This window comes from Delphinapterus leucas, chromosome 2 (assembly GCF_059928025.1).
Source record: "Delphinapterus leucas isolate spDelLeu-1000000601 "Yukka" chromosome 2, BTC_Dleu_Yukka2, whole genome shotgun sequence".
NCBI classification, from domain to species: domain Eukaryota; kingdom Metazoa; phylum Chordata; class Mammalia; order Artiodactyla; family Monodontidae; genus Delphinapterus; species Delphinapterus leucas.
In genome coordinates, this window is record NC_143130.1 from 178807622 (window position 1) to 178828829 (window position 21208).

At 44.3% G+C, this 21208-nt stretch overlaps 1 protein-coding gene across 6 annotated transcripts in view; it reads left to right on the forward strand.

Moving 5' to 3' along the window:
• RCOR1 (REST corepressor 1) overlaps positions 1–19981 on the forward strand; it is a 120474-nt gene extending 100493 nt beyond the window's left edge. Inside the window, exons 7-14 of one of the 6 annotated variants that reach the window (XR_002644866.3) lie at positions 179–257; positions 3832–4026; positions 9665–9712; positions 10258–10335; positions 10562–10619; positions 11247–11476; positions 15180–18260; positions 19713–19981. Coding sequence is in view for 4 of the 6 variants with exons in the window: in XM_022576035.3 (XP_022431743.1) it covers positions 179–257; positions 3832–4026; positions 9665–9712; positions 10258–10335; positions 10562–10619; positions 11247–11476; positions 15180–15221 (730 nt within the window). In the remaining 2 variants the exon portion in view is untranslated. Of the gene's footprint in view, positions 1–178; positions 258–3831; positions 4027–9664; positions 9713–10257; positions 10336–10561; positions 10620–11246; positions 11477–15179 lie in introns of those variants that run through there. The other 5 variants (XR_016392281.1, XM_022576035.3, XM_022576037.3 and 2 more) reach the window with 5 other exon arrangements.
• Positions 19982–21208: the final 1227 nt, after the last annotated feature.

Consider the following 21208-nt stretch of genomic DNA (forward strand, 5'->3'; position numbering starts at 1 on the left):
AAAAGAGCTATGGAATTGGTATTTTATTTGAATTGTAAAAATGTATTTATCTCAGCATTCTGAAAACATATACTAATTTTGTATTACATCTGTCATTAAATCAATATATTGCTTATATTTGTGTATTAAATAGAATTAGTAGAAAATAATCTTTCAGTAACTTGTTTTTGTCTTCCAGTGAGGATGAACTGGAAGAAACAAATGGAAATAATGCCATTGACATTGAGATTGATCAAAACAAGGAAAGCAAAAAGGAGGTATTTTTTTCCCCCAGTACTGTTAAGACAAATAAATTTCATTACTAGTTTCATAAGTAAAACATTCCTTTTTCTCATTCTACTTAATATATTAAGTGCTGTGTACAAGGCATCATGGTATGGCTCTTTAAACAATACTAACTTTGCTTTGTAGAACTTAGAATTTTGTTTGCTAAGAAATACGAGAAAGGAAGCCTTAAAGGAAAAAATGGCATCAACGAGGAAAGTTTTTATGTAGGGTAACAGTTCTCACTGCCTTCTTTCCTGGGCCCTTCGCTCAGCAGGTTACATAGGGGCCTTGTTAGGACCGGGCTCGAGCTCGGCCCCTCCTCTCGGCTCTGGTGGCCGCCTTCCTTCTGTATGTGCCCGGGGCCTGCACCCTCTGGATCATGGTGAAGTTTTAATCTCTCACGTTTTAAAAATCATTATGCCAAGGGTTTATAGTCTCTGGATCCAAGAGGTCCACGAATCCCTACAATTATACATGACTTTGGGGGGGGTATATCTATAACATTTACTTATTGTAAATTGTCCACTGAGAACAATGGGGTGTCTGGACGGTCTTAGCCTTTTGAAATGGGGGTTAGAGTCTTGCATTATTTTGCCCATTCATAAAAATTGAATAAAGCATATGTGGGGTCCCCGAGGGCCCTCCGGGTAGACCAGGGTTCTGTGGCCTAGTTGGGTACCCCCACGGTACAGAGCTGCCTGCAGCAGTTCCCTGATGGGTGCCACCACCACAGCTGAGGAAAGAGGGCCTCAGCCCATTGGTGCCCATCAGCCCCTCATTCAGGGTGGAGTATGGAATCCCAGCATGGGCATGACTTTTACATGTGTTCACATAAGTGTTTTTCTAAAGACAGAGTCTGTAGTTTCAGTAAAATCTGAAAAGGTTTTCTATCTCAAAAGGTACTAAAGTATGAGAAAAACGAAAGGGTCTAGACATACCTAAACTTTAAAATTACACCAATAATATATGATTTTATAGACATGTAGGAAATACAGCTAAACAAAAGGGAAAAATGAAAATGATTTATCATTTCATCACCCATATCACTATTAACATTTTGGTGACTCTTTCCAGACGACCTCCTCTGTAAAATATATATGCCTATACATAATTCTGAATCTGTATGCTTAAAAAATATAAAATCGGATCTTAATATATAATTTTATAACCTTTTAAATTTACTCTGCCTTGAACATGTTTTTAAATGGAAGTATAGTTGATTTACAATGTTGTGTTAGTTTCTGGTATATGGCAGAGTGATTCAGTTTTATGTATATAGTCTTTTCCATTATGGTTTATCACAGGATATTGAATATAGTTCCCTGTGCTGTACAGTAGGACCTTGTTGTTTGTCCATTCTGTATATAATAGTTTGCATCTGCTAATCCCAAACTCCCAGTCCATCCCTCCCCCAACCCCCTTCCCTCTGGCAACCACAAGTCTGATCTCTGTGTCTGAGTCTGTTTCTGTTTTGTAGATAAGTTCTTCTGTGTTCTATTTTAGATTCCACATGTAAGCGGTATCACGTGGTATTTGTCTTTCTCTTTGTGATTTACTTCACTTAGTATGATAATCTCTAGGTCCATCCATGTAGCTGCAGATGGCATTAGTTCATTCTTTTTTATGGCTGAGTAATATTCCATTGTATACATGTACCACACCTTCTTTATCCATTCATCTGTCAATGGACATTCAAGTTGTTTCCATGTCTTGGCTATTGTAAATAGTGCTGCTGTGAACATAGGGGTGCTGCCTGTATCTTTTCGAATTATAGTTTTGTCCAGATATATGCCCAGGAGTGGTATTGCTGGATCTTATGGCAACTCTATTTTTAGTTTCTTGAGGAACGTCAATACGGAACCTTGAACATATTTTTATGTCAAACATATTTGTATGCATAGCTGTATGTTATTCCATCATTACAGATCTTTTATAACTGAGTTAATTAATCTTATACGGGTTTTTACAGTCTTTTTCCCTGTAAGTAATGCTGAAATGCTGATCTCATGACTACATATTTGTGCACTTAATTTTTCCCATTAGAATTAATTTCTGGAAGTTGAATTATTGAGTCAAAGTGTTCTAGATATATTCTTAAGGCTTCTTTTGGTATGGTATATATTATCAAATAGGAAACTGGTAATTCTTTCTGGATAGCACTCTTACCAGTGATTTATATGAGTGCCCAAATAACAAGATCATTTTAAGGATTAGCTAAATTACATTGCTTTTTGGGAAATCAAATTGTACTTGCAATTTTTAGTAAGCTTTGTTTTGATGCATTGTTATTTATTAGGTTCTTCAACGGAACATTTTAAATGAAAGAGGCTTGGTTTTATGTTAATTTCTGTAATTGTTATTTATATAGCAGTTTCTAATTTAAAAAAAAAAATGGTTAAATCTCAGTTTCTTTACCTACTAAAATGTTATTAAAACGGACACATAGTGGGAGGGAGGGAGACGCAAGAGGGAAGAGATATGGGAACATACGTATATATATAACTGATTCATTTTGTTGTAAAGCAGAAACTAACACGCCATTGTAAAGCAATTATACTCCAATAAAGATGTTAAAAAAAAAAAAACAGACACATGGTCAATAGGTGATCTTTACTGAAAGCATAGCGCTATTGCAGAACATAGTTTATTGTCTACTTATATTTTTATGTGTTGTTTATTACCACTTGTTTGAGAGCTTATTGCTACCATCGTGGTTTGCATTGCCTTTTTATCTCAGTCTTTTAAAATATGAAGCAAAAAGCTGAATGTATTTTTAGCTTTACCAGCCAGTGTTAATACACTGACAAGATGAAATTATAAACAGTTAACCAAAACTTCTTGTTCTTAAAATGGTTGCCACTAGGATGTTATCCTTTCCTTGCCAAGATATTACTGCATTTCATTTCTTTCCAGAGGTTTTGGTTTTAGAGAAAGCATTTAAAAAAATAAGCAGCAGTCATGCATTTTTAAATGACAGCATATAGTTTTTGAAGCAAGTTACGCAGTTGCCCTAAAAGTTGTGTCATCCAAAGAAAGAAACCGAAAAGGTGTATAAACAAGTTTCATATTGAAGTTTTTATTTTTATAACCATCTATAAAGATTTAAAGAATTTAAGTGGATCCTTATACATGTGCTGAATCATTTTTTTTTCTTTTCTCTGTCTGTGGTCGTATGTCCATCTACATTTGCTAGGGACTGTTTGGGTAAAATAACTCCTTATTCATAAATACAAAGCTCACCAGAAGGGAAGACAGGTTATTTTTTCTTCCTGTGTTCCTGCAGGAAGCTGGGAATCCTTCTTGTCAGAGGTTTATAGAATAAGGATGTATCTGTATAGGAAGGAAATGGATGGAGTCCACTTTGAAGTGTTTATTTAGCCAAAGTTCAGTAGCCAGTGTTTTTGTCTGTTAACTGTGTATTAGAACTTGTAGATGGTAATTATGATATGGCGTGGTATTTGTCTTAGATTGTTTGGAGCCATGTTAAGAAAATATGCTTATTACTGTTCATTTGGCATTTTAGTTTTTTTAGTTTCTCATTTATCAAATATGTGTGTCATGCAGGTGCCCCCTACTGAGACAGTTCCTCAGATCAAAAAAGAAAAACATAGTACACAAGCTAAAAATAGAGCAAAAAGGAAACCTCCGAAAGGAATGTTTCTTTCTCAAGAAGACGTGGAGGCTGTTTCTGCGAATGCCACTGCTGCTACCACGGTGCTGAGACAACTGGACATGGAGCTGGTGTCAATCAAACGACAGGTACCCGTGAGCCCAGTCCTGGGTGAAGAGTTAACTGCACTTTAGACGTGTTCTTACTTCTCACTCACTTGGATGTTCTCTTTCCCCAAATCTCAAAAGCGCATTTTGTTTCTAAGGAATTGGACAGAAGATCTTAGGCCCGTTGATTTTTTTTTCCCTTAAATTAACTGTGAAGTTGAAATTTTATACAGATATCGATATAGATACAGATTTCAATGACTTGTCATAATATGAACACACCCAAGTAACCTCTGTCTGGATGAAGACGTGGAGCATCGCCTCCACAGCCCCTTTATCTACCCTTGAGAAATGCGTCGTTGCCTCAGAAGCCTCACTCATGCCCCCTGTTCATTACCCACCTTCTCCCGGTGGGTGGCTACTGTTCTGACTTAAAACCATGTTATTTTTATCTTGTTTTTGATTTTATATAAACAGAATGATAAAGTAGGGGTGTGTGTGTGTGTGTGTGCCTGGCTCTTACTCAGCGTGTGAGATCTATCCAGGTAACAGCCATACTTCTTGTTCTTTCTCATTGCTGTATAAATACCCAACAGATGATCCATTTTACTTTGAGTGGACATTTGGGTTGTTTCCCGTTTTTGACTCTTACACATGATACTGATAGGAACGTTGTTTTATGTGCCTCTGGGTGTGTTGTGGGTGCATCTTTGTTGGAGATAACACCTAAGAGTGCAGTTGTTGGGTTATCGAGTGTGCATATGACCGACATTAGAAAACAATGCCAGACAGTTTCCCAAAGTGGTCATGTCACTTTACGTGAGTTTTGGTTGCACCACATCAGGATTTCCAACAGTTGTAGCACTGTTGACATTTTGGGCTGGATAATTGCTTTGCTCTGGGGGTTGTTCTGCTGCTTGTAGGATGTTTAGCAGCATCTCTGGCCTCGACCCACTGGATGCCAGTAGCGCCCTCCCCTCCACCATGCTGTGTGACCTCATGGTGGACTTACGGGGGCGCTGGGGGAATGGTCTCATGTTTCCCATTCTGAGGGGTTCTTTTTCACTCTCTTAGTGGTATCTATCTATCTATCTATCATTTATTTATTTATTTATGGCTGTGTTGGGTCTTCGTTGCTGCACGTGGGCTTTCTCTAGTTGCGACGAGCGGGGGCTACTCTTTGTTGCGGTGCGCGGGCTTCTCATTGCAGTGGCTTGTCTTTGTTGCAGAGCACGGGCTGTAGGCGCGCAGGCTCAGTAGTTGTGGCTCTAGAGCGCAGGCTCAGTGGTTGTGGCGCATGGGCTTAGCTGCTTCGCGGCACGTGGGATCTTCCGGGACCAGGGCTCGAACCCTCGTCCCCTGCATTGGCAGGTGGATTCCTAACCACTGCACCACCAGGGAAGCCCTCTTAGTGGTATCTTTTAATGAACAGAAATTCTTAGTTTTAAGGTAGTCCAGTTTCTCATTCTTGTCTTTTACGGTTAGTGCTCTTTGAGTTCTGTTAAGAACCTTTCCTGAGGTCACGAAGATACTCTTACACACTATCTTAAAAGTGTTGTTTTGCCTTTTACATTTTGATCTTCAGTCTACCTGGCAGTGTTTTTGTTTGTATGTTGTTACATGTAGGGTCAAATTTTTTTTTTTTTCATACGGATATCTAGTTTACCCAGTATTATTCATTAAAAAAGACTACCCTTTCCCTGTTGTAAGGCTGTGGGACCTTTGTCTTAAATCCGGTGTCCATTATGTGTATCGGTCAGGTTTGGAGTTCTGTTTGTCCATTCTTCACCGGTACTATATGGTCTTAATAATACATAATCATGAATGGATATGTGTGGTAGGAGAAGTCCTCCAAGGTGGCTATTCCTGGCCCTTGTATTTTCATATAAAGTTTAGAATCACCTTCTCAATTTCCAGAATAGTAATTCTGCTAGAATTTTGATTGGGGTTGTGTTGAATGTATAGATCAATATAGAGAATTAACATCTTATGATCCATGAACATGATATATCCCTGCACTTCTCTAGATGTTTAGTTTCTTCCAGTATTTTGTCATTCTCTATGAATAAGCCTTGTATTTCCTTTACTAGTGTTATTCCTACATGTTTGGTACATTTCTGGTGCTCTTGTAAAGAATATTGGTTTTTCTGTTTGTTTTTCTGGGTTTTTTTTGCGGTACGCGGGCCTCTCACTGCTGTGGCCTCTCCCGTTGCGGAGCACAGGCTCCGGACGCGCAGGGCCAGCGGCCATGGCTCACGGGCCCAGCCGCTTCGCGGCATGTGGGATCTTCCCGGACCGGGGCACGAACCCGCGTCCCCTGCATCGGCAGGCGGACCCTCAACCACTCCGCCACCAGGGAAGCCCCAAGAGTATTGTTTTTAAAACGCATCCTTTCCTGATCATTCGTGCTTCGTGTGAGAGATGGCTCCTCCTTGTCTTTTCGTCTGATTTTGTGTAAAAGTCAAACCCAAAAGTTAGCCGAGCAGCCCAGTGCTGCCCTTCCGTTAGTCACCTCCCCCCGACCCCAAATGCAAGATGAATTATGGACTGGTGGTTCACTTTCAGTTCGTGCCGCCTTTGATTTGTCAGTCTTGATGGCTGCCTTGGCAGGGCTGAGAAGAGAAGGGTGGGGTCTGTGGCCCCGGCTGTCCCCTGGTGAAGGAGGCTGCACAGACCAGGACCCGGCGCGCCCCTCGGAGTTGCGGGCTTGCGGCTGCCACAGCTGCATTCTAATCTTAGGAGAATCACTTAATCTTCCTGGGCCTCTTTTTTCAAATGAGATTAATCCTTGCCTGCCTGATCTTACAGGATGTGTGAGGGCGTCGTAGTAAGCTGCATCTGCGCTGGGAGAGCTCTGTGACTGGGGCTGGGAGCTCCTCTGTGCATTTCACCTTCCTCTCCGAGGGGCCTCAATCCCCTCTGCTGAGTGAGTTCCTGACGCTTGCTGTTCGGTGTCAATATGTCAAAGAAGGAAAGAGACCCTTTCTTCTACAGAGGTGTTACTGACTTTGTAGTATGATAGATAAAGAGGCTTTGGTTTTCAGAGCCAGGGTCAAGAGCAGGAATTTTTTATTTGAAGGTAGCTGCTCAGAGTTGACATTGTTGGAGAGAAGGCTCAGAGGCTGACTTACTAAGAGGTGAGGTCAGCTGTTTACTTTTCCACCGCCTTTAGGGCTTCTGCCAGCTGCCCTTCAGATGCACATGGCGGTCAGTCCCACAGTGGGCATGCTATTCTGGATGCCCCCATGTCTGGTTGTTTGCCAGGGAAACCGTCATCCGATGAGGACAGGAATCCTGACTAACAGCAGCTCAGACAGCGAAGGGTTTATTTTTAACAAATAACAAGAAATTCCAACATCAGTGATTGCTGGCGTTAGTTCCTCTGTTCAGTGATGCTCTTGGGGACCCAGATTCTTTCAGATTCTCCTGCTCCACCATTCTTAGCTTTTAGGCTTTTCATCTTGCTTGTTGCCTCACACTGGACGCTGCAGAAGCCATTTTGTCACCTTCGTGTCTGCATTCAGGGCAGTAAGAAGAGGGAGTGGAGGAAAAGCTTTTGCTTTCCCAGAACCTCCTGGACTTTGTGTGGCAGGGCTTTGCAGCCCGGCTCCTCCTAGCACTGAGGAAATCGTCAGCCGCTGTCAAAGATACAAGTGAGAAGGGGGCTGGGAACGGCCGTCAGGTTAGCCAGCAGACACTGCTGGTTGCATCAGGTCTTTCCCGGTGGAGAGAATGAAGTGGTCTGACCTTAGAGAAGAATCACTAAATACCCAATAAAATAAGAAAAAGAAAGTTGTGTTCAGCCAGGAGCTCTAGGTAAGGCACCAGGCCAAGTCAACTGCTTTTTTTGTTTTTTCTTTAAATGCTGGTTACTTTTTGTATCCTGTTTCTTATCCAGCTTGTTGCCACTCTGGCTTCTTTCCGATTGGCATGATGCTGGCAACTAATCCCTATTCTTATTCTGATTAGTAAACATTGGACATTTGCTAATTTGGAAAATGATTAGGAGCAGACACGTAGGTAAATGAAAATATAGAGCTAACTTTTAGTTCAGGATTTGTGGGTGTTTCACCTTGTAGCCACTCATTTAATCTCAATGCTTCTTTATCCATTGATTTTAGAGGGAAAATGTATGTGTTAAACAGGTTGGAAAATGCCTGTTACTTAATCACTTAATCACAATGCGATACACACACGCACGCACACACACACACACACACACACGCCCAGCTTTCTAACATATAAGAGTAACTGGAATGCCAGGGGGGAGAGGGTGGGGGGGCATGAAATTGAATATATGTTCTAGTGGACATACCCCTGACTTTTTTGTGTGTGTGTTCTAATAAAACTTTATTTATAAAAATAGCCAGTAGGCTGGATTTGGTATGTAGGTCATAGTTTCCCAACCCCTGCTATAAATGAAACAAGGTTTACCATGAATAATAATTATGAAGCTCAGTTATGTCTAGATCCCTGACTTTTGAGAATTTGCTCATTCCCTGTCAAGTTTCTAGGCCTAGTTTTCGGAATTCAGGGAGCATAATCCGAGTGCCTTGCAGTATTTTATGGGTATTTTGTGGGTTGTTGGTAACTGTGAGCTCTGAGAAGAGTCTAAGATTGTGCTGTTCAGTGTGGTAGCCACGTGTGGTCTTTAGATTTTAGTTCGGATTAATTAAAATTGGAAAAATTAAAAATGTGACTCCTCGGTTGGATAAGCCACTTTTCAGGTGCTTAGTAGCAGCGTGTGGCAGGTGGCCGCCCTGTCAGGCAGCCCAAGTTTAGAATATTTTCATTATCAGAGAGAGTTCTGTCAGCTTATGCTGGTCTGAGAGCTTGGAATTACTTACTGTGAGTAAATTTCAAGTATTTTCTTCTGATCTGTACCTTTTCAAAATAAACTAAAACAAATTTCAGTAAAGCAAGGTCCTGGTTTTTGGTTTTACTGTAGAGTGAATTTTGTGCATGTTTCCAGTATTTTTCTTTTCAGTTGTTTTTATGTTCTGATGTGGCATCGTTACAAAAGATTTGGAGTAGACTGTATTTCTGGCAGACTTTGAGGCCCTTGGTAAGGGCAGACAGGGTCAATTTCTGGTTCTTAAAAGTGCTGGTCTTATTTACTTGCCCACTGGTCCCATAGCATAGAAAATTTTTCCTGTACCACCCCCCGACCCCTTAAACCTTTTAGAAGAAGTAAAACAAAGGAGGAAAGGATCTGTGAAACTGGAAATCTATGAAATGTAAGTCGTCGAAAGTGGGGTTTTAAAAAACTGTATAAGTATAAAAAGTTTTTTTTGAAGAGGAGAGAGATTTACTAAAAAAGTGAACCACCATCTCCACTCGTCTCCCACCCCTTCCCTATCTCTAAAATGTCTGCTTTTCTTCCTTTGCCTTAATAGGATTTCTGCTTTCAAGGGCACCTTCTGCTCATGAATATTTTTGGTGTTTTACTTGGGAAAATGAATGTGTTCCTCTGCTTGCTTTCTTATTTGCTCAAGTGATTATTGAAGAATGAAAAATGATAGGGCTAGTGCTAGGCACAGAAATGCCCCTCTGCTTAGAATTGAGAGAGAAGGGCCCCCTCCTGTGACCCAGCTTGTTCAGGAGCGAGTGCAGAATTAAAGAGCAGCTGTGGAGTGATTGAGTGGTTTGTATTTATTGTTTGTGTCTTTCTTTTGATTAGGCAAGGACAGTGAAAGGTCCACTGAATCAAAGCAAGAATGTGGGAAAGGTAATTTGTGAGAAAATGAAGTTACTGTTGCTCAGAATTAGACTTGTGGAAAACTGACATACTGCTTTCTTTTCTCCTCCCCGTTAAAGAAGCCTGCAGGTGGGGCTTCTGCCCTTTGTAGCGTCCGTGCGGGGCTCGGGGCTGTGAGGCTGTCCTGCCTTCACTCTGCCTGCTCTCTTTCTTCAGCTCAGCTCTGTGTGGTGGGAACCCAGGCATTGTCTTCTGTGTCAGACTGCAGTTGTGCATTCTGTGGCCCCGGTCGCCTGTGCCGAGCTGGTGCATTAGGATTGTGTGCGCAGGCACCTTTTTACCACCATCCCTTCCGTCTTGGTTGTCTCTTGTCCGGTGCCCTAAGCAAGTCAATTAAAGAACTTAGTTAGCTGCTCTCAAAGGATACCATAGGGACCTCAAATTTGGGCTACCTTACAGGTTAGGAACTTCTTTCCTCTTGGTTTTTTGTTTCTTTTAGCTTTCTCAGTTCTCTCTTCTTTTCATACCTTTATAAAAGTGTTTCATTTTAAAAATGAAAATCTTCTTTCCCTTAGATTCAGAATATTAAACAGACGAACAGTGCTCTAAAAGAAAAACTTGATGGTGGAATAGAACCATATCGACTTCCAGAGGTAGGATTATGTTAACATCATCTTTGAAGTCACACCTGAGTTTACGTGTTTAAGAATTTACTGTCTGTGTCTCCAGTACACATCTCTTAGAAGGGAAGGTGTAGATATAACTTTATAAACCTAGTTGATGTTAAAATTATGATATGAGAAAAAGATTCATTAATCCTCATAAGGACATACTCATCTCTAAAGGTAGTATGCTAATAGGACTCATTTGGATACCCAGGTCATTCAGAAATGTAACGCACGTTGGACCACAGAGGAGCAGCTTCTCGCCGTACAAGGTAGGAGGAAGTTCTTATAAAATAAAGGTTTAGGAACAGCAGTCGCTTTCAGGAAAAAATTATACCCCATCCTGCTCCCAGCACATCATTCATGTGGAAACAAATTCTTGGAGGATTACGTCCTTCTAGTGGGCATCATTTTAGCTAAATTACTGCATTCTCTTTGGGCTTTACTTTTTTCCTTTCCCATGTCTCACAAGATGTAAAAATTAATCTGGGAGCCTCCGTGTTTAAAGGTGTATTTCACTTTAGCAGCTCCTCGTTGGGTTCTGAGTAGTCAGGAAGTACAGCTCGCGTGTTGGGGTTGTATGGTTGGAGGTGTTCTAGTCCTGGGGACCCTGAAGAGGCCAGTGTAGGATGTCCATGGCATAGGGTAACTGCTGGGTGACTTCAGTTACCATGCGACATACGTCAGGGAGGTACAGACCCTGCGTGACAGGGTCACACGGAGTGTCTCTGCCAGTCATCCACACTGGACTCTATACTACTCTTTTCCATTAGTGCGCTAAGATAGTACCTGCTGTTGAAAGCCTCTGTGTTTCAGGGGTAAGGGGTAAGTCTCAATTGTGTGTGTGTGTTTTTTATTATTTTTCTCGTGTTGAAAAAAATGCTTTCTTACATCCTTAGCCATCAGGAAATACGGCCGAGATTTTCAGGCAATCTCAGATGTGATTGGGAACAAATCAGTGGTACAAGTGAAAAACTTTTTTGTAAATTATCGACGCCGCTTCAACATAGATGAAGTTTTACAAGAATGGGAGGCAGAACATGGGAAGGAAGAAACCAATGGTCCCAGTAACCAGAAACCTGTAACGTCCCCGGATAATTCTGTCAAGATGCCTGAAGAGGAAGACGAGGTAAGTCTGAAACAGTTGATCTCTGCCAGATTCATACTCAGTTCTCCGGTTAGTGTCTTCATTGATGACCTTTTCCAGCTGTAGAAATACTTTTAGGTTTCAGCTATGTCAGTAACTTGACTTTTACCTGTAAATACCATAATAACATGTGTTGACTTCAGTCACTTTTTGGTCACTACGTATATTATTCACATTTTAATTTCTGGACAAATTCTTAATTCCATCCTGGTTTCCTCCGGCCACAAAATATTCCACAGTACCAATATTTCCTTAAACACAATGACAGCTTTGCCCTAAAACCGTAAGTTAGAAGTGCCTTGAGTATCAGTAAAGCTCAGTCGTGTGAAATGTGCTGTCATCTCCCGTGAGGTTTACGAGCGCACCGGGGAGCCTGCAGGTTCCTGGTGTGTCTGCCTCCACATCCGCTTGCCGTGCTGCTCCTTGGGGCTGACCTGCTGGAGTACTGATGACGACACTTGTAGGTCCTGGGTTGCGTGGAGGCTGGCATCCTGGTCGTCTCCTGGGTGGTGGCACGGGTTTCATCAGCCCGGGCAGCGGAGGTCGGGATGGGGGAGATTGTGGAGGCTGCCCCTCCCTCTGCACATTTACCTCCCCCCTCCCCCCGCCCACGGATGCTGAGGCAGGGCTGGGAGCCAAGAGTTCATTGCTGCTGCCTTTAACATTTGCATTTGCTCACTGACATGGCAATTTAAGGGTTAATTTGCTATCACTTTCTCATCAGCATCTTCCCCAAATGAGGCAGGAGTGATTTGGAGTTACCTCATTGCCCGTGCTGCCCTTCCCCCCACCCCCACCCCCACCCCCGGGGGAGAGCCTTGTGAAGAGGGCACCCAGCGAGTGGCTTTGCGAGGCCTGTCAGGAGACAAACACTAGTTCTGTTAGAATTAGACTCTTTAGAGCCTTCTACCAGAAAATCTTTGTAGTTAAGTGTACAAAACCTATAGTACTGACAATGTGAGTGGGGTCCTCGCGTCACACCCAGGCACGGCCTGCCCATGGAGCAGGATAGCACATGAGTACAACAAAGGTGTTTTTCTCTGTTGGCAGTGATTTTTGTCTGTGTGCTAATTTCCCCTTTAGCAACAAATTAATTTCCCTGAAGTCCTGGACTCAATTTAGGAAGCGCTGAAAAGATGAGGATTACTGGGGGAAGAATGTCAGAATTTGCGAGAGTGAAAGCTTTCTTCCAAGTATGTTTTCTGACTTAAGTCCCAGGAAGCAGAAATAATAGGAAACTCAGATTTCCTGCCTCTCAAATTTAATCAAAGCCAGCTTCAGCAGGGTTAGCATAAAAAATGAGATAGTAGATTTAGGACCCAGGGTCATGATTTTCTTAGGCCTGGCTCTTTGACTGACTAGCTTAGGTTAAGTCAGCTACATTTTCCTCGTTTCTTGTTAGTCCAGAAGTTCCATCCTTCATGGTCCACTTGCGGTGCTGATGGCACATCAGAGTCCCCTCATCCTGTCTGCCTGGCTCGTCCATAGCTGACCTCCCCCACCCAGCAGCACGTCTTCTCTCTCTGATGGTTGATGTTCCCTGTGTCTGTTTACCCAGCCTTCTCTTCAGAAGGAATGGGATTATCTAACTCAACCCGAATATATAATCTTTATAGCTCCTTTAAAATTTTTTCACTTCTTTAGTCATTTAAAACTAACTCACTCTCTCTCTCTCTCTCTCTCTCTCTGACACACACACACACACACACACACAGATGTGCACGCACGTGCATGCCTATATTTCCTTTTCTTTATCCCTTTTTATTTATTTTTTTATTTTATACATTTATTTTATTTTTATTTTTGGCTGCCTTGGGTCTTCGTCGCTGCGTGCGGGCTTTCTCTAGTTGCGGCGAGCAGGGGCCCCTCTTCCTGTGGTGCGTGGGCCTCTCAGTGCGGCAGCTTCTCTTGCTGCGGAGCACGGGCTCTAGGCACGCAGGCTTCAGTAGTTGTAGCTCGCAGGCTCAGTAGTTGTGGCTCGCGGGCTCCAGAGCACAGACTCAGTAGTTGTTGCGCACGGGCTTCGTTGCTCTGCAGCATGTGAGATCTTCCTGGACCAGGGATCAAACCCATGTTCCCTGCACAGGCAGGCGGATTCTCAACCACTGACCCACCAGGGAAGTCCCTCCCTTTCTTTTCATGTTTCTTATGGTACCAGTCCTCCTGCTTCACCACCCTGGTTTTCTGTTCTCCATATGTTAGTTTGCAGAAGGAAATTAATCTGTAAGGACCAGCTGCGTCTCTGTGTCCACCAAGGGCCTAAGGGAACTGGTTAATTGTCTGTCTAATCAGTGCTCAGAACTTAGTGTCCTTGTAATTTCCCATTCTTGTTTATCCTTTGGAATCCAGCTGCTGAGAAAGATGTCTGCTGGTGTCCTGCCTGCCCTCGGGTTTTATGTATTTATGCAGTACAGACAGGGAGGAGGCCATCAGATTTGAGAAGTTCTGGAAACATAGCGGTCTGTCAGCTGCGGGCTTTTTTCCTTTAGAGCTAAGGAGGGAGATCTCTCTCCGCAGCCCAAGAGGGTTGAGTTTTTGAGACTCAGAGTTCTCTGGGGTGGCCAAGGATAGAGTACGGGGAGGTGTCAGAAAAGCACAGAGGGATGCTAAAAGTGACTGAATTGGAGATACACATTCTCGCTTAAAATTATAGATGATTGAGTGTATTACTAGTGAGGAGAAATCTTATTTGACTAATGACCGTTCTCATAAATTGGGATTTCACCTGAAGGCGCAGCTGCTTTCAGATTCTGGACTCTTAGCTCAGCTGTTTCCTTAGAAGTAAGACACCACGGGGGTAGCAGTGAGCTCTATGACTTTTAGGCTTGGGTCTGGAAGTCAGTCTTAAAAAATGAGAGCAGAGAGTTAAGAAATGCCTTTGAAGCTTCTAAGGAGATCCCGCGATCTTTGGTATCGTCTGTACCCCAGCGTGTTCTGGTGGCTGTTTGCTGAACGGGGCAGGCACCATGGTGTACCCTCCGGCGGGTCCTAGGACACCTGAGTGTTGCTGTTTGCCAGGCACTGTGCCGATATGCCCTTTGCAGGGATTCTTATTTAATCCTGTGAAGTAGACATCGTTATTGTGTATATTTTGCCGATGAGGAAACTGAAGCTCAAAGAGAAATGATACCTCATCCAAGGACACACAGCTAGAAAGGACAGAGCCAGGATTTGAACCCAAGACACGTGGCCGCAGGGGCCACACTCTCGCCCTCCGTCTGTCCGTCCGCCTGGCCTCAGCACAGGCATTGCCTCGGGACCCTGTGTTTGCGGGGCAGGGTGGGTTGGGCTGCACCAGACCGGAGTTAGCAGTTTATATTGTTTACCTGTCTTTTTTTAAAATAAATTTATTTATTTTATTTTCATTTATTTTTGGCTGCGTTGGGTCTTTGTTGCTGTGTGCGGTCTTTCTCTAGCTGCAGCCAGCGAGGGCTACTCTTCGTTGCGGTGCACAGGCTTTTCATTGTGGTGGCTTCTGTTGCAGAGAACGGGCTCTAGGTGCGTGCACGGGCTTGGTAGTTGTGGCTCACGGGCTTAGTTGCTCTGCGGCACGTGGGATCCTCCCAGACCAGGGATCGAACCCATGTCCCCTGCATTGGCAGGCGGATTCTTAACCACTGCGCCACCAGGGAAGCCCCCTATATTGTTTACCTGTCTTTGATTCTGCTTTTTCTCCTCTGCTCAGGCTGCTTCTGTTCTTGACGTCAGATACGCATCTGCCTCATGAGAAACTCTGGTGGCTTTGAGCACTTGGTATGGACGACTGTGTTATCCAGGATTCAGGTATCACAAGACATCACCTAGCCATCTGCATCACATCTCTGTGGACAAGCAGCTATTACCAAAAAGGCATACACTTCCAGTCCTGTGCTACATCTGCCTTAATTCTCTGCTCGCTCCTCCGTGTTGGCGCCACTTCCCGGAGAGCTCTTTGCGTCTCTCGCTCTGCCTAAGTGAGGGGGGTCCCGTGGCCTGCCCACCTCCTGTGACCCTGGGGACCACCGCCTCAGTCGGAGCCCCGGCCCACCAACAGCAGCTCTTCCCCGTCGGCGGCTTCAGAACAGGTAGTCGACTCGGAAGGCGTGACTCTGTTCCTGCATGGCCTGCAAGCTCTACTTTGTGCATAATGTAATTTTCAGAGTAACTGTGACCCCATTGGCCTTCTAGGAAGTTTCCTTTGTTCTTTTCTGAGGCATCCACCTAAGTGATATCATGCTTCTTTGGAAATCACAATATATTGGCAGACTGCATTATAACCCTTATCGTGCCAAACAGCCTGACGCAACTCATATTTCCCTAAATGTCAGTATAATTATGGTTTATAAATTTAGTTGACTTCAGTCTCTCCCTTCTCCCTTCTCCCTTCCCGCGAGGTAGAAAGCTCATTCATAGCAACTGTCCTTGGACACTGTAGCTCAGAGGAACGTGGACTCAACACTTCGTGCCGCCAACCTGCAGATCGTCACCCCAGGATGGGCGTCACCCTGTCTGTTCCTGACCCCCCACCCGTACCACCGCCCAACTCCAAGAGATTTGGTCTATACCACTGTACCTGGTGCTTGTACATTTGGAATTGGTGCCTTCTCCTTTTGGCAACCATGTTTTCAACCCTTTTTCTGTTTCGGTGTCTTAGTTCTTCTTTAAAGTTTATTGCTTGCCAAAGATGACGTCACTGAGATTAGGAGACGGGGAGAACCTGCTGCAGGTTCTTGCCAGTGCGCAGATTTTAAATGTCAGGTTAGGGCAATAATAAAGGGCGTTGGAATAGCTGGTGATGGTTTTATAAAAGCTACATGCTGTTTGTTCCCCGTCCTGTTGGTGTGCCTGGCCTTTCACATGTCACTCCACATAGCCTCTGTGTCCGTCGTGTACTGATGTGAGCACATGAGCACCATCCTCTCTCAATATTATATCGATAGTACAGAGCAGAGACGTGATCAGTTATTGGCTCTAGTGAGACCAAGATGGAAAGAAACAGTCTGCGAAGTGGTATGTAATGCCTTTGGTTGGACTGGGAACAATTACAAATGTTTAATAAATGTTTAAAACTTCCATAATCACTTTTATTCTCTTGCCAGACCGTGGGCTCTTGAGGGGTTGAGGGTAGACTGCGAGGTGTGCTCTAATGTGACCCATTCCCCATCCCACGGTTGGTTCAGCCTGCACTAAATGTGTTGAAGGAGCTTTTCTTGTTGTTGGTTTTTGCATCATCTAAATATTTTTCGTGCTTTCAATACCAAAAAGAAAAAAAATTGCAGATGCTTTAAGGCATAAACAGAATTCTTAAGAATTGGAAATATGCAATTAAAATTTGATGTGTTTTGCCTCCCAAGCACCTTTGGCTTTTTTTTTTTTTTTTTTAAGTCAGCTGGTTTTCTCTTTAGGAAGAGGGTCAGCAAGAAACCTAGATTGTTTGGAATTGTACTTCTTTTTTTGAAATCTGGAGAAAGGTCATTCGAAAGGGGAGTGAAATGGGACTTTGCCGGTTTTCGACACTTGTCCCTGCGAGAGGTGTCTGTTGATCAGGAGCTGGTGAAGAAGAGCGTGAGAGGGGCTAGGGGCATCACAGCTCGCGGCTCCCACCTACACGGGCCGGCACGGTAACACTAGTCACAGCGTAGGGCTCATTTTGTTTTTATCGTGAGCCTGCTGCGTAATTGGAAAATGGCAGGAAAAACGTGGGTAAGAGGCGGCATAAGTTTTGCACGTCGCTTAAAGGGGACACTAGGCCTGAAAGAAGATTTCGCTTCTCCTTGCTTCTTCTCGAGACCTCCTTCCTCTTAACGGAAACAGTAGGCAATTTGCTGCAGTGGTTTCCCTGCCAGTAGAGCTGCTGTTCCTCTCTTCACCCCCAGGCTATTTTCCTTAAGAATCGATCCCCTTTGGCAGTGCTTGAAGGTTTGGTGCTGGGTCCCGTGTGGCGCGGCAGGCATCCCGGCAGTGCCAGGCCTCTGTCTGTGCTCAGACATCCCCTTACCTGGTTCCTGGCACCAAGTGGGCCCCAGTCCCGAAGAGTCACGTGCTGGAGTACTTGCTATCACAGCAGCTGAATTTCGGCTTTCTCTCCGAGGGGGAGGGGCATGTCGTTTTCATTTGCCAGAAGGAAAACAGACAGTTTTCTTTGCCCGACTGCCTTCATTGTAGCCTCATGCGTAAGAGAGCACTGTGTTTTAAACCGTTTCATTACACTGTCTTTGCAATGATGTTGTAAATGCAAGAAATCACTTAGCTTTAGAAGCCAAGTGATTTGGTCTTATTTTATGGGAAGACCCTTTTTAACATATCAAGACTTCGGTGCGTCAGCAGGCTGTGTTTGGATGTGTAAGGGGTACACAGTGACAACTGCTTTGGATGCAATGTTCACTTAAGCTTTGTCTTCTTAAAAATTATCAATGTGAATGTCATAATTATATATATATTTTTGTGGAAAATTTCTCCTAAGTATAAGTTATTGTGCAAAATATAGTACCATTGAAGCAAATGGTAGTTTAACTGTTAGTTTAGAAATCCTAAAAGATATAAGTTGTATTGCATATGCATTAAAAGTTTGTTTTATTTAATTTTATGTAGATGTGTAAAGCGTTAGGTAAAATTTTTTTTCACGTATTCATTTAAACACCTTGTTACTTGAATATTGTGTTGACTGGTCATAAGCAGTGATGGATTCTGTAATATAGGTCTTTTAACCAGGAAGCAGCCCTGCCTCAGTTGTGCTGATCAGGTGAGCAGTGGTGCAGGTCGGTGCTGGTGTCAGCAGGAGCCTGAGGTTAGTGTGACCCCCTCCGCGCCCCGCTTCCCCCGTGTCGTCTTGGTACATTCGTGCCTACCAGACACCAGGTCCTCAAGGTGGCTTTTGATAGTCATAAACCTCTAATCAAAAGATGAAAAAGAAAAAATAGTTGAGTTTTAAAAGCTTACTGTGGTGGACTAATTAAGCAGTAGTTTTCTGTGCGTATAAAGTTCTCTCAACCATCACACACCACTCTAAGTGTGCTCGTTGTCACTTTAAGTTTCAACTATGCCCTATTTTTGTCCTTCTGAATATCAGATGTACTATTGGTATAATTACAGACCAAAAATAAGCCAAATAGTGCATTACACTAACTGGATCCCTTCTTATATGAGCAGAGGACGGATGGAGCCAGCCCACACGAGAGCCTCATGTCTCTTGTCTAGCCTGATCTAAATCAAGTGACCCAGGATTCAAGCTTTTAAAACCAACTGAAACTTGGCCTCAAGTTGACTCAAGGTGGTTAGCTAATTGGAATCTAGTGATCTTGTGCAATGCTCAAAAACAAATACTCTTTCGGCCACTCCCTGGATCTCTGCAGCTTTCCCTACTTACAGTAAAGCGCAAGCGCAGTAACGTCGCAGTGCAGCAGAAGGAAGGCCAGTATAGCCTATGCATGCTGTGTGGTACTGAGTGTTTACAGCCCTCTCCTCAGCTCACGTGGATGCTGGAGGGGATAGTAGTCCATTACGTAGACTTACCAACTCTGCTAAGTGCTTTTTAGACTGCTTAAGAATTTTTCAAGATTTTAAAAGATGTATAAGGTTAAGTTTGCAAATATAATGGAAATGCTGTATATCTTTTGAAGTGATAAAAATCCATGTTGGAATTTTAAAGAAAATATGTTGTAATAATGCTGTTGTAAGTAATATTTTAATGTCTCTTTTTGCCTGTTTTCTATTTCAGCACATTCATTGTGGTGAATGTTCATAGCATTATAATTGCTTAGCCATCAAACGATAACATTTGTTAGTAGAGATTGAAAATTTTATTTGTGAAATTCGGCAGAATTCATTTTTCTATTTCCAATATTTGCTGAAGTTAAATAAAAATTTTCAAGCCATTGATGTAATAAAATAGGAAACAAAAGAATTTTCTGACCCTCCACCCTCCATCAAAGCAATACCCCACCCTGATACAAAGTGGGTTTTTCCTTGCCTTTTTGCACTGGGCCTTGGGATTTCTGAAAGTGTAAATTCCCCAGAGCTGTGCCCTGTGGGAGCACACAACCAGGGGTGCTTTTGTTTTTAGCCTTTATCTCTACCTGAACTACATTTGTATTTTATAATATATGATAAGCTCATGGTTGGGATCAAATCAAGGTACATAAGTTTGTAACATTTGTGGTAGTTGAGGGCTTAAATTTATAGGTTGGATGAGAGGAATTTTTTTCCCCGTTAGTGATTTTTCTCTTTTCTGGCCGACCAGGCTTGGGCACGTGGATGCTGCCTGGCCTCAGCACAGCCTCGGAACTGGCAGAGAAGAGGCGAGACCACCACCCTTGTTGCCTCTGGTCAGCCCAGTGGACACGGCCCAAATCTCAGCACCTCTCGGAGTAACGTGAAGAACGCCTTCGGCATCCGTTGGACATCTCTAGGGCCTTTTTTAGCTGAAATGTAGGATTTGGTTAGATAACTACCATGTAAAAACCTGACTTCCAGGTCCAGCCTTGCCCAATACAGCATTTAAAATACGTAGATCCGGCCTCTCCGTGTGTGTGTGACTTCACGTAGCATAGGCGGGCTTTACGGGGCGCTTCTCGGAGTCCCTCGCCTGGCAGACTTGGTCATGGCGCTCAGTGTCCCAGGAGAGTGTGTCCAGTGCTGCCAGAGGGTCTGCGTGGAAGGGAGGGTGGGACCTGAGGGTGGCCCCTGGGAGAAGAGGTCAAAGGCTCAGAGACCTCAGAATGTGCCTTGTGGAGGTGACTCCTGGTACGGAACAAGGGGGAGCAAGTGCCAAGGCCAGAACCCTGGGCTTTGCTCCAGGAGATGGAGGAAGAAGGGAAGCCGAAGGGGCCCAGGAGAAGGGGCGGGGCTTGGGAGGTGGCCATCGTGTGCTACTGGACGTCCGCTAGGAGGCGCCCCGGGGTTGGGGGCTGTCTGGGCTTGGTCTTTCTTGACTTAGAAGAATAGTGAGCTCAGGGTAAAATGAGGGGTTATGGAGGAGCTGTGGGGAAGGCTCCCAGAGAGCAGCGTGGACCGCCCCGCGTGTAGGAGCGCAGGGTAGGACCGGCGGGAGTCAACTCATGGGTCCTGAATCGAGGGTGCATGAGGAGCGGGGGTCCAGGCCCCCTTCTGGCGAGTAGGAGGGAAAGGACTCCCACGTACAGGTGCATCCAGGTCGCCTGCTGTGCCACATCTCTCGTCATCCCGAGCCTGAGCACAGGCGCACATCCCAACCTATGCGGCAGGAGAGGGGCGGCAGCCCCGGGTGGGGACTCCGGATCTTCCCTGGCGCCTCGCTCTGCCTCCACCCGGCGAGTGCACGTACTGAAAATGCTGCACTTCCTGTTCTCCATGCTTCCGTGTTCCCAGGGCCATGCTAGGTGCTGACTCTTGGAAGTGAGAGATGCATGAAGCATTCCAGGTGATCGAATTCCTTTCCTTCTTGGCAGATTGAAGACCGTGCTTGTTCCTCTCTTGCAGCTGCTTCGTGCTTGGGGCATCATTAGAGTCTAGACGAGCTCACGGGAGATCCTGAGTTACTCTTTGGCCCCGGGCTGGATGGAGCCAGTCTCCCAGGGCAGCCTGCCAAGTCTGCTTTCCTGCAGTTGCAGGCCTTAAAGCAACCCCTGGCCTTCCCCCTCTTTCAGCTCTCCCTCCCCGGACCATCTCATCCCCCACTGGGGCCTCTGCTTCACCTGTGGCCTGATAACTGTCACACTGTGAGCCCCCGCCCCTCGGAGCTCACTCCTGTGTCCGTCA